This window comes from Sciurus carolinensis, chromosome 13 (assembly GCF_902686445.1).
Source record: "Sciurus carolinensis chromosome 13, mSciCar1.2, whole genome shotgun sequence".
Taxonomy (NCBI): Eukaryota; Metazoa; Chordata; class Mammalia; order Rodentia; family Sciuridae; genus Sciurus; species Sciurus carolinensis.
This window is the reverse complement of record NC_062225.1, coordinates 7,351,912-7,365,656: the sequence shown is the minus strand read 5'-3', so window position 1 is coordinate 7,365,656 and position 13,745 is coordinate 7,351,912. Positions and strand designations below refer to the sequence as shown.

At 33.9% G+C, this 13,745-nt stretch overlaps 1 protein-coding gene across 1 annotated transcript in view; it reads left to right on the top strand.

The window, feature by feature from the left end:
• Tsga10 (testis specific 10) overlaps window positions 1–13,745 on the top strand; it is a 109,311-nt gene that overhangs the window by 86,710 nt on the left and 8,856 nt on the right. Inside the window, 4 exon segments of the mRNA XM_047522211.1 lie at window positions 3,082–3,291; window positions 9,478–9,680; window positions 11,967–12,071; window positions 12,228–12,374. Of these exon segments, the coding sequence (XP_047378167.1) occupies window positions 3,082–3,291; window positions 9,478–9,680; window positions 11,967–12,071; window positions 12,228–12,374 (665 nt within the window).

Sequence of the window (13,745 nt, the reverse complement as noted above, 5' to 3'; positions counted from 1 at the left end):
GTGCTCTACCCCTGAGCTACAGCTACAGCCCCTCTTTGTGTGTGTGTGTGTGTGTGTGTGTTTAGTGTTGGGATTGAATCCAGGCATGTGCTAGGCCTGGATTCATACTATATCACTGAGCTATACTCCCAGCCCCACTTTTTCATTCCTGATTCTCTTAATTTGAGTTTTAAAAAAAAATTTCCTAGATCAATCTAGGTACAGATTTATCAATTTAGTGAATCATTTCAATCAAATAATTTTAGGTTTTGTCATTCCTTGTTATTCTTTTCTGTTTCTTTCCCTCATTCCCCCTCTTTACTTCTGTCATTCCTTTCTTTCAGTGTGAATTCTGCCTAGCTTTATTCCCCCTGCAGCTTAATTCACTAATAAAAACTATATATTTACAGTGTATAATATGATATTTTGATATATGCTTGGGTTATGGAATGACTCAAGCTAATTAACATACTCATCACCTCATATACTTGGTTTTGTATGTATGTATTTGGTGTGAGAATATTTAAGATCCGCTTTCTTAATTTTCAAGTATATAGTACCTTATTATTAACTGTACTCACTGTGCTATAAAATAGATCTTTAGAACTTCTTTTTCCTAACTGAAGCTTTGTACCCTTGGACCAGCAACCCGGGTAACTACCATTCTACTCTCTGATTGTATGAGATCAACTTGTTTAGATTTCATGTGTGAGATCACACAGCATTTGTCTTTCTGTGCCTGTCTTATTTCACTTAACATTAATATCCTCCAGATCCATCCTGGTTGTCACAAATGCAAGATTTCCTTTCTTTTTAAGGCTGAGTAGTATTCATATAGCTATATAGATACTTCAAAAGTTTGTTATTTATTCATCCACTGATGGACACCTAGGTTGATTCCATGTCTTGACTGTTGTGAATAAATACTGCAATGAACATAAGAATGAATGTATCTATTTGAAATACTGATTTCATTTCCCTTGGATATATACACAGAAGTGGGATTGCTGAATCATGATAATTCCATTTTTAGTGTTTTGAGGAACACATTGTTTACCATAATGGATACACTAATCTATATTCACACCAACAGTTTATAAGGTTTTCCTTTCTTCATGACCTTATGTATTTTTCCTCTTTTTGATTATAAGCATTCTAACAAGTATGAGGTAATGTCTCATTGTTTGTTTTTTAAATGTTTTATTGGTGCATTATAGTTACATGTAGCAGTGGGATTCATTTTGACATCATGATATGTGCATGCAATATGACTTGCTCCACTTCAGTTAGTAGTATTTCCTCTTTCCTTCCCCCTGCTCCCCTTCCTCTACTCAACTGATCTTCCTTTTATTAGTTTTTAAAATTGGTGCTTTATATATATACATAAAGGGAAGATTCACTGTGATATATTCATATCTGTACATAGCATAGGTTGAACATCCTTCATCTGAAAATCTGAACTCTGAAATCTATCAAACTCAAAGAAAATTGGGATATTTAATCAGTAAAGTCTATATACAAGTATTCCAAAATCTAAAAATCTCTGGAATCTGAAATTGAAAAGGGGCTAGTTAAGAGAGTAACTTTTTATCTGATTTTTTGGGGGTCTAGGGAATACTGAGGGTTGAACTCAGGGGCACTCAATTACTGAGCTACATCCCCAGCCCTATTTTGTATTTAATTTAGAGACAGGGTCTCACTGAGTTGCTTAGCACCTCACTTTTGCTGAGGCTGGCTTTGAATTTGAGATCCTCCTGCCTCCGCCTCCCAAACCACTGGGGCTGGGATTACAGGCGTGCACCACTGCACCCAGCCTATTTGATTCTTTATGTCAAATGATTTCTTTTATGTATGTAGGTACACTGATATTTGGGTCATAAATATTTACAATCACTATTTCTTCTTGTTGGATGATTGCCTTAATCAGTACAAAGTGACCACCATTGTCTACTATGATTATTTTTGGCTTGAAGGCTACTTTGTCAAACATGAGCATAGCTATACATCTGCTTGCTTTCAGTCTGCATTTGCATTTTTTTGTTTTTGTTTTTCCATCCTTTCACCTTCAGCCTGTGGATGGCTTTGCCTATAAAGTGAATTTCTTTTAAACAATATATGGTTGGGTTTTGCTTTTAAATCCGTCCTGCCAATCTTGTCTTTTGACTGAAGAGTTTAGACCATTTACATTCATTGTTACTATAGAGAACTGATTTCTAGTTCCTACAATTTCAATTTATTTCTAATACTTAATTCAGACTTGGTTTTCACTGTTCTGGTGAGATTCATCCACATGCTTGGCTTTGATATTTTTCATTTTTCCTGCATAAAATATTTTATTGAGTATGTTCTGTCATGATGGTTTAATGGTTATGAATTCTTTTAGTTTATGCTTACCATATAAAGTTTTTGTTTCATCTTCATTTCTGAAGGATAGTTTTGCTGGATATAGCAGTACTGGTTGGCACCCATTACCTTTCAGGGCTTTTTATATATTATTCCAAACCCTTGACTTTTAAGGTCTTGGGTTGAGAAATCAGTGGAGAGTCTAATTGATTTACTTCTAAATGTGACCTGCTATTTTTCTCCTACAACTTTTAAAATTCTATCCATGTTTTGTATATTAGGCATTGTGACTATCATGTGTCTTGGAAAGGATCTTTTTTCATCTTGTCTGTTTGGGGTTCTAAATGCCTCTCGTATTTGGATTTCCATATCATTCCTAAAGTTAGTATGTCTCAGCTAGTTAGCATCAGGAGTGGAGATTTTTTAAGTGGGAAAGGTTTGGGTCTAAGTACATTTTTTAAATGACCAGTTGAACACCCTACTCATAAATTTTATTTAAAGAAATTTGAAACATGAATTTATCTTCTTTTCTGAAGTTCTGTACAGGTTATTAATACCTATTTGTCTAAACTTCTTATAGTTTTAGTGTACTAGTGCCAAAAGATTTGCCCCACTTTGATTTGCATGTTACTTTTTCCAGTTTTAAAAATATATATATATATATATACACACACACACATATATACACACACACACACACACACACACACACATATATATATGTACATGTTTATTTTAAAAATTATTCTGTCTTTGCAGCACTTAAATGCAGAAAGGTCTTACAAGTCCCAAATTGCAACCCTACATAAATCTCTTGTAAAGATGGAGGAGGAGCTTCAGAAGGTTCAGTTTGAAAAAGTGTCTGCCCTTGCAGATTTATCTTCCACAAGGGAACTCTGTATTAAACTTGACTCAAGCAAAGAACTTCTTAATCGACAGCTGGTTGCTAAAGATCAAGAAATAGAAATGGTATGTAATACATTTTTAAGATGCCTTTAAAATTTGCTATTACTTAACATTACTGCATTTTTAAAAAAAACAAAGTTTTTTTGCTTTTTTAATGAAAAATATCAAGCCATATCTTTCAATATTAGATTTTATTTGTATTTATTAGATTTTGTTTTTAAAATCGAAGCAATTAGACAACTGTGTCCCAGACAATTCAAGACTGTAACAGAGACTCTTCCATTGAGAATGTAATTTGCATTTGCTTTTAACCAGAAGAATAATAGAATACAGTGATATAGCATTTAGCAAAAATCATAAGGTTGAGGTTTATTCATCTAAATGATAACCATAAGGATGTTTTTTAAGCTAAATTTATTTACTAATTGGCTAGGTTCTTTTAAACTATAATTCTGCTGATTGTATCTACTTTGTGCCTGAGACTATAACATTCTAAATATATAGGTTCCCAGTATTGACATACACATAATTTGGGATGGGTGTTATACTAATAAGAAATACTAAAGGTTTTATACAGGGAATTCCTATTCAACCTAGGGGTGTCAGGGAGAAGTTCACAAGGAACAACATAGGTATGGTACAGAGGTGCATGTGGATCTTGAATAAATAGTAATTTGTAGTGTCTAGTATGGGATGCATGGGAGGAATTGGTACAAATGAATCTGGAGAGGTGGAACCCAGATTATAAAGGGGAATGTATAGAAGTTGCATAGTAGAGTTGAAATATTAGCAAATTTTGGTTATGTTTACATTAATGTTATTAATGTTATTATCAAAAGTTCAATAACTTCTTATTTTGTTAATCCACTGTTTGGCAGTGCATTTGATAATTGTATCTAGTTTATTTCTGTAATAATTTACTAGTAATGTTTTTTAAATATTTAGAAAAATATTTTTTTCTAATCCGTTGCATATGTATACACACACACACATACATACTCTGGTAGATGTACCCTTTTAAAAATTTTTATCTGCATTATTTAGTATTATTAACTATAGACACTGTTGTAAAGCAGATATCTAGAACTTATTTATCTTGAGAGCTGAAATTTATACCCATCAAACACCAAATCTCAAACTTCCCCTCCCCTCAGGGTCCTGACAACAACTGTTTTACTCTATTTCTATGAGTTTGGCTACTTTAGATTGCTGATTTATTGGATTCATGCAGTATTTGTCAAAGACTGGCTAATTTCACTTAGCATAATGTCCTGTTCAATCCACATTGTCTATGTAGAAGCATTTCCTTCTATTTTGAGGCCAGTATTCAGTTGTACATAGCATATTTTCTTTATCCATTCATTCATCAGTGGACATTCAAGTTATTTCTGTATCTTGGCTATTGTGAATAATGCTGCAGAAAACATGGGGGCACCAATTCTTTATCCTAATTTCAAGTCTTTTGTATAAATATTCAGAAGTAGGATGGCTGAATCATATTATATATGGTGTGTGTGTGTGTGTGTGTGTGTGTGTGTGTGTGTATGCTACTAGGGATAAAAGCCCGGGATACTTAAGTGCAGCTCTAGATCTCAAAGATTTTTCCCAGGTATCATTCTAAATGCTTTATACCTTTATCTTTCACATTTAATTCCATGATCCATTTTTTTAGTTAATTTTTGCAGAATGTAAGAGGTTTACATCGATTTATTTATTTATATGTCTATGGGCATCCAATTTCTCAAGTGCCATGTATTGAAAAAAACCAGATTTCTGTCATTGTATTAATATTGTACCTTTGTGAAAAATCAGTTGAACATACTTGAGCGGGTCTATTTCTTGGTTTTCTGTTATTTTTACATTGATCGGTGTGTCTGTCTTTCCACTGGTACCACACTTCTTGATTATTATAGTAATATAGTAAGTATTTAATTCAAGTCTGTTCATTTTATTCTTCTATTTTGAAATTGCTTTAGCTATTCTAGTATCTTTACTTTTCTATGTAAATTTTAGAATAACCTGTCAATATGTGTAAAAATGTTACTTATATTTTGATAGGAATTTTATTAAACTTGTGTATCAACTTGGGAAGAAATGACATCTTTACTATGTTGATGCTTCCAATTCATGAACAGAGTAGATCTCATTTAAATCTTCATTGATTTCTTTTATTAGCTTTGTGTAGTTTTCAGTGTACAAACTCTGTACAAGTTTTGTTGGGTTTACAATAAAAAATGTAGAACATTTTTCTTTAAGTATTAGAAATGATATTCTAATTTTAATTTTGATATCAGTGTGTTCATTGCCATGTATAGAAATATAAATAATTTTAATGTTTATCTTGTATCTTCTGACCTTGCCAAACTCAATAGTTTTTCTGCAGATTCCTCAGAAGTTTCTGTGTAGGCAACTATGTTATACAAAAATAAGGACAGTTTCATTTCTTCCTTTCAGATCTAAATACCTTATCTTGACTTTTTGTCCTGATTAGTACTTGAGCACTATGTTGAACAAGAGTGGTTAAAGTGAACTCTTTCTTTCTTTCCAGTATTAGGGGGGGAAATTCAGTGTTCCACCATGAAGATGTTATCTGTGGTATTTGTAGTTGCTCTTTATCAAGTTGAGGGAGTTCCCTCTCTTCCTGTATTTCTGAGGGTTTTTAACATGAATTGATGTTGAGTTTTTGTCAAATGCTTTTTATGCATGTTTTGGTATAATCATAAGATTTTTTTCTTCTTGAACTTGCTCATATAAAGGGTTCCATGGATTGACTTTTTAATATTGAATCAGGCTTGCATCTCTGGAATCACTCAGATAATTTTAAATGAGAAAGGAGAAATTAAGGGGGAAAGATTTATGTGTCTATTTTCATTCTCCTATAAAAATATTATTTAGTACACTAATATAAGGCATTCTAGACCTCTTTACAGTCTTAATTTTCTTTTTTAAAAAATATATCTATTGAGATATATTGATTGGGATATAAATCACATACCAATTCACAGTTCTCTAGTGTCTTGGTTTTCTATCTTTAAAACAATATATTTATTAACTCTTTTCAAGAGGAACTTTGAGAACATGAATTCCAAGTATCCTTCTTTAGTGTTTTTTAGTAATATTTATATTATATGTGAATACTTATATTAGTAAAATAGTATTATGAATGATTTCCTTAGGATGACATGAAAAATGCTTTTGATAATCATAGATATGTATATATACACACACAATTATATATATTTTTTTGAAAAATTTAGTTGTAGATGGACACAATACCTTTATTTTATTTATTTATTTTTATGTGATGCTGAGGATCAAACCCAGTGCTTCACATGTGCCACTGAGCCACAACCCCAGCCCCCATATATTTTTGTTTTGAGATACCATCTCACTGTTGTTGACCAGATTGTTCTCAGTCCATAGGTTCAAGCTATTCTCCCACCTCAGCCTCCTGAAGGAGGAGACTACAAGTATGTAACCACCATGTCTGGCTAACTCATATAATTTTTGAATAAAGCAAAGTATCTCCAAAAGTCTTAAGTTTAGTTATCATGTTAAGCAGTTGAATTTCAGAACATAAAACTAGAGTAAGGACTTTTCTTCTGCTATAGACACTTTATTATAATTGTATTTTTTTTTGTTTTGTGTGTATGTGTGTGTTTTACAATTTCAAATAATAGTGTATTACTATTGATTATGCTACTTTTGATCATTTGTACATATTTCCAAAATTTTTAATTATGCGCTAAACAACATGGAAAATACTGTATCACATAAAGCCTTTATCACATTTTACCTTATTTCCTTAAGATGGATTTCTGAAAGTGGAAATTTTGGTAAATACATCTAAAGAGCTTTCAAAAAGCAATACTTCACAATTAGAAGATACTAACCATGTTATGAAAACAAGAAGTGAAACAATAGACCACTTAGAAATTTAACAGAGAACTATGGACCGTGACAGCTAGGAAGAACACCCCTGGGTCAAATCAAGCCTCAAAGAATGACCTCAAAACTACTACTGCCAGTATTATTCCTGCTAGTTAAGGTGGTGATCAGGGACTGGGAATTGTGGAAGAAGGGAGATATTGGTCAAAGGGTACAAACTTTCAGCTATGAGACGAATAGGTTCACTACAATTAATAATAATGTAAACTTGAAATTTGCTGAGAGGATATCTCATGTTTTCACAACACACACACACACAAAGTAACTAGATGAGGTGTGGTGAACATGTTAGTTGGTTTGATTGTGGAAATCAGGCTAATGTAAACCTTTATCAAAACATCTTGTTGTACACTTTAAATATCTGCAATTTTTGTTTCTCAATAATACCTCAATAAAGCTGGAAGGTAGGAGTACTAGTCTACATACTCCCTATTACTACTCTACATACTACTCTAGCAACTGGGCTCACATTTAATTGGATTAGACTGTGACAGTGACCCCCCAAGTCATTGTCAGAGCATGAGTAGTCTGCTGGCAATTAGTGGCATCTAACAGCTAGGGACCAGCTAGAAACTTAACAGGAACATCAAGAACAGGGGTAGCCAAAAAGAGACTTGTTACTTTCATTGTCACTCCAGGGAAAGGAGGTCTGGGAGACTTTGTACATACCCAGAGGAGCAACATTGGAGGCTGTACACTGCAAGGGACAAAGACATCTTGGGAAAGGTCACCCATGTATTCATACATGTACATAGGAGGGTTATATCAGATTCATTCCACTCTTTCCTTTTCCTATACCCCCACTTCCCTTCATTCCTCTTTGTCGACTCCACTGAACTTCTGTCTCCCACTCACACACACATTTATTGCGAGTTAGCTTCCACGTATCAGAGAAAAAAAAAATGCACCTTTTTGGTTTTGGGGGTTTGGCATATTTCACTTAGCACAGTAGTTTCCAGTTCCATCCTTCTACTGGCAAATGTCATAAAGTCATTCTTCTTTATTACTAATACTCCATTGTGTATATATACCACATTTTCTATATCCATTCATCTTTTGAAGGGCACCTAGGTTGGCTCCATAGCTATTGTGGATTGCCTTTAATAGACTTTTGATTCCACTGAAATACATGGAGCATTTTCTACATATACTTTGGATTGTCATGACCAGAGTGGGGAGTGCTAGTGTTATCCAGTGGATAAAGGTCAGGGATTTTGCTGAAAAGTCTATGATGCAAGGGTGGCTATTCACACCAAATAATCAGGAGTGTCAGGGTAAGAAACCCTGGACTAGAAGTTGCACCTTGTTTGAATTTATGTCATTTTGACCACTAGCAGGCATACATTTTTTGTATGTTTACTGTTATATTGCTTTTTTTGTAAATTTTTAATCATATCATTAGTTCATATTTCTCATCAATTCATCTGAGTTTTTTATAGTAATAAAGATATTAACTATTTTATTTACTGAGTTTATTTTCTTCCAGTTGAAAAGTTTCTTTTGAAGTTTTGGTTAAGTTTATGTTGACTAGTAAAATGTTTTTATTTATGCGGTTAAACTTATTTTTGCGTTATATATAGCTTAAAAATTTTTCCCCTGTCTATCTATCTAATTGGCCCCACCCCAGCAATTTCATTTTTATTTATATCCCTTTACTGGATTTCAAACTTATGTTTTCACATTTAACTTTTAAAATGCATATAGAATTTATTATAACATGTTATAAAGATTAAGATTAATTTTTTTCTAAATAGTAATGACCAGTCTTCCACCTTTTGAAGAAATAGTTGATATACAAAGCTTATTTTAGGCTCAAGATAACCTTCAGAAACTTCCACAGGTTTAGCAAGAGAGGAATGTGTGTTTGCCCCTCAAGAGCAAGAGTTAAGAATTCCTTAACTGTGGAGTACAATGACTTACCATAAAGTAGGTAGGTATTTGTAACTTGCCTTACTTAAGACAGAGCAGTAGTCACAGATACCACCATGACAATCTGGAAGAAACATATACAGAAATATCAAAGCTGGAAAAAGAAAGTGGTTACAGTGTAGGATTAATAAGATTTTTCTTAAATTAATGAACTTTATGATCTGATCAGAAGGATGGGGAAAGTGATGCTGTACATGTATGTATGTGTGGGGTATGTATTTGTTAAGAAGGAGGACACCGGTTCAAATAAAGAAATTGAAAGTGATTGTCGGTTTATAACATTCTGCCGGTTTATAAGAACTTAAGAGTCCTTGATTGTATGCCAGTTGAATGAATGGGAATAAGCATAGATATCTTCCTGTTATTGTACAGATGGAGAATGAGTTAGATTCTGCTCGTTCTGAAATAGAACTCCTCAGGAGTCAGATGACAAATGAGAGAATCTCCATGCAGAATCTAGAAGCTTTGCTGGTGGCCAATCGAGACAAAGAATATCAGTCTCAGATAGCACTTCAAGAAAAAGAGTCTGAAATTCAGCTTCTTAAAGAACACCTTTGTTTGGCAGAAAATAAAATGTGAGTTGGCTAGCAATATAATAACATAAAGTCATATTTCTTAAAATTTTGGTTCTTTATAGATCAATAGAATCTTAAAACCTGAATTCAGGGAATTTAGCTCCCATACTTTTCCACTAATTAAACTGAGGATTAGAAATATTCTGATTTGTGTAAGATTTCATAGTTATATTATTGTTGTTCTTATCTAAGATATCTAAATTTAACCATCTCTGCTGGTTCTTTTTCCAGCAGAACTTTGGGTAAAATAGAATGTCAGATCTAAAATATTGCCTTTAGGAAATGTAACCAGAGTAGAAAAAAGTAAAGCACTTTGAAACTAGAAGAATTTGTATATGTATGGACCGTCTGATGTTGCTATCTAGTCTTTTCATTTATTTAGTGTTTCTGTATACTGGGTATCTGGAAGAATTCCCGAATTAACGAACTATTATAAACACTTCCCCAGAACATGATTTTGACTTTTTTTTATTTGTTTTTGTTGGAATCCCTAGCACTACTTACACTTTATTAGAACCCCTAGTTGGAGGTTGGGGTGGAAATGCCTGCCTGGATAGTGAACACTTCTTTTATTAAACCTGCAACACTCACAACTACAGGGGAGTTTGAGCTCATATTCTAGATGTCTCACCTATAACACTGTCTTTGCCATCATCAGTACCTGCAATCTGACTCTTTGCTATGTTGAGTCTGTGGAATCCTCATTCTTAGGAGGAAGAGCTAATTCTTCTCTAATCATTGCCAGTGGCAACCATGAAAGAAAAAGGGGAAAACGTGCAAAGTTGGATGGGTAAAGAGGTTCAGTAGTCCCCAGTTAACAATGTCAACCTAAAAGTAAGGCTGTCCTAAACTATTTCATAAGTGAGGTTCCTTCTTGCTTTTTACCAAACAGTATCATTCTGTTCCCTTAGCCCCCAGATTCCTCCAAATTCTTCCTTCTCCATCTTGAAGCCTGTAGGCATAGTTTACATCTGACCTCATTAAGGATAGCAGTTACTTTGACCCAGCTTCTGACTAGTGCATCCTGAGATTTTGTTTCTATTCCTAAAGATTGTTCTCTAACTAATCTTACTTTCCAGGAAAACATTGTGGTGTCTTCGTTCTAGTTTCATTTCTTGCCTTTCTGCTTGCCTTGTCCTTTGAAAAACCTCCCCTTTCCTCTAACACAGTGATTCGAGAAATTGCCCCCATGCACTTGTCTTTATTTCATAACATGTTCTTGTCCTGGCTTTTAATCATTATTTTGACCATGCGTCTTTCTGGAGGACCATGAATTCCTTTATCTTTCAAGCCCCACTACTTTGCCTTTGCTTTTGAGCCTAGGACCTGAGGAAGGTTAGGAATCATGATCTCGGCAATCAGCTACTACTGAGATTCCTGACTAAGCAAAGGATGCAGAGCCAGGGCCAGTTTCCTTCAGAAATTGCTCTCAGGTCATGGTGGCTGTGACTATTCAGTTACCATAGCTAGACTGCTGGGATAACTTCAGCTGGGTCTGTAGGAGCCCTCTTTGAAGGTGGTAGGTGGCAGTCTGCCTCAGTGAAGCATGTCAAAACTCCTACCATAAGGAATACACTGTTTTAGACCGACTGGTAAGTACAAGCACTTAGAACTAGCATGATAAACATTTGTGTTCTCAGTCTCTGAAGTTTGTATTTCAGCAGCCGTGCTGCTGTCCTGAAAGCAAGCAAAGAGAATAGAATGTTCTGGGCAAGCAGAATTCATCTGTCATTGTGTTCCTAATGATAGTGTGCCTTATCACAGGGTTTTTGAAGCATTGTTTAGCCTTAAGAAGATTCTGTTAAACTGAAGAGTTTTTATGTAACAGTATTATATATCAGATTTCATTATAAGTGTATATATAGCACTTGGTTAAATTAATGTATATAAATTGAATATATAAATAATAGACCAAATTAGTCCTGATGCTAGTGAATTCCAGTGTCATTTGATCATACCACTGCTTAACATTGATACAGTGCTTCAAAGTACTTTCAGAATATTATTTGCTGTAAATAAGTAATATTGTATCATCTAAGCACAGGGAACCAGAAAAGGTTTAACTACTTGAATGGGACTGGGATTGCTTAGGCTTTTCAAGTAGGCTAGTTTATACAATTAATATGTCTAAAGTTGGTGTAGTTCAGATGTACTAGTCTGTCCATGAAAATTACACTGTGACTTGGATCCAACTGAGAAACCATTGCCAGCTGGTTTAATGCACTCCAGGAGTCACAGCCATATTTTAAGTTTAACTGGGTTTCACTCTTACTTTCTTATACACAGGGCCATTCAGAGTAGAGACGTGGCCCAGTTCAGAAATGTCGTAACACAATTGGAAGCTGATTTAGACATTACTAAAAGACAGCTGGGGACAGAACGCTTTGAAAGGTAAGTTTATCTCCATTCAGTATCTAGCCAGGAAAGCACTGTTTCTTAGATAACAGTGGGTTTTAGTCATTGCACGATGGTTATATTTTAAAATATTGAGTCACAGTTTTAATGTCACTGAACATAAAATTTAAAAGCATCACTATTTTGCTTTAGGGAAAGGGCTGTACAAGAACTTCGTCGCCAAAATTACTCAAGTAATGCTTATCATATGACTTCATTGAAACCAAATACAAAATGTCATTCACCAGAACGTGCTCACCACCTATCTCCTGACCGAGGCCTAGATCGATCATTAGAAGAGTAAGTCAGTTTAAGGATCCATTTTCTTGGAACCACATAGCAACCTTACAGTGAATATTTGAGGGAGTAAGGAAACTCATAAATATTTGTGTCTGTCATTAAGAGTGATATGTAAACATGATTACCAAGATATGTTGCTGTAAAAATAATTTTCAAAATTAGAGTTTTACATAAATGCTATATTAAAGTGAAATATTTCTAATATTTTATCTAATGTTTCCATAAGTTATATTTTCAAACTGATTTTACAAATTTCTGTAACAAATATTTTTCATTGTGCCTTTTACTAAAATGTTAATTATTATAGCACTGTGTAATATATATGCTCTAAGAAAGTGATAAGCTAATTTTTAGAGGAAAATATTTCAGGTATATTTCTGCATGTCACAAATTTTGTAAAAACACTTTTTATTTGAAAATAGCTTCAAGTATATGTGAAGTTAAAAAATAAAAATAGTACAAAACATACCTGCATATCTTCACCCTTTCTCACTCTAGTTAGGTTTATGCTCTGTTTGTTTTTCATGTGCAGGCACTCTGTCTCATGCATTCACTCTTGCACATGCTCCGTCTCTTTCACCACACACATGCATGCACACACACTAATGACCAGTACCTTCTATTCCAAAGCACCCCAACAGGTTTCTGCCTTGCCTTACTCCATTCTGTATTTGTATATTCTTTATTCTATGGTGTGAGAACCCTGGCTCAACATCATGCATTTTTTCAACATTAATACATTATCTTGTTTGCTCTGTCCCAGAATGTATCTAAAATAGTTTCAAATTTTCTGTGCCAGTTTCACTACAGTAACAGACTGACTTTTAAAAAATTCAAGATCTGTTTACAATTCTTCCTTCCTACGCTCATATAATACCCTGCCCCAGTTATTAAGGGGGTATAGTTAAATACTGAGTTTATTGATGACTTGAATTAGTTCTTTTGTTTCCCCTTTTCACTGTGGTTATAGTATTCACTTAATATAAAATTAGATTCATTTGTTTCAACTTGCTTTCATTTGTATTTTTGCTCTTCCTAGCTTTTCCTTATTTAATTTTATTTTGAATGTATAGATTACTCTTAAAGATCAAAACTCCACAAGAAGTAATTATCAGAGAAGTGTCCTTTTCTCAGTACACATCTATCCTATGGCACAAGCTTTTGCCCCTTTCCTATGTCATTTTTATGATAACGATATAGAGACATGTTTTTCCTTTCTTAACCAGCATACTGCATATACTTCTTTGCACTTTGCTCTTCTCACTTAGTAGTCTGTCCTGGAAGTCAGTTCATATTGATTCATGGAGATTCTCTTCATTACTTTTATGACTGCTTAATATTCCTTTCTGTGACTATTTTATAGTTATTCAA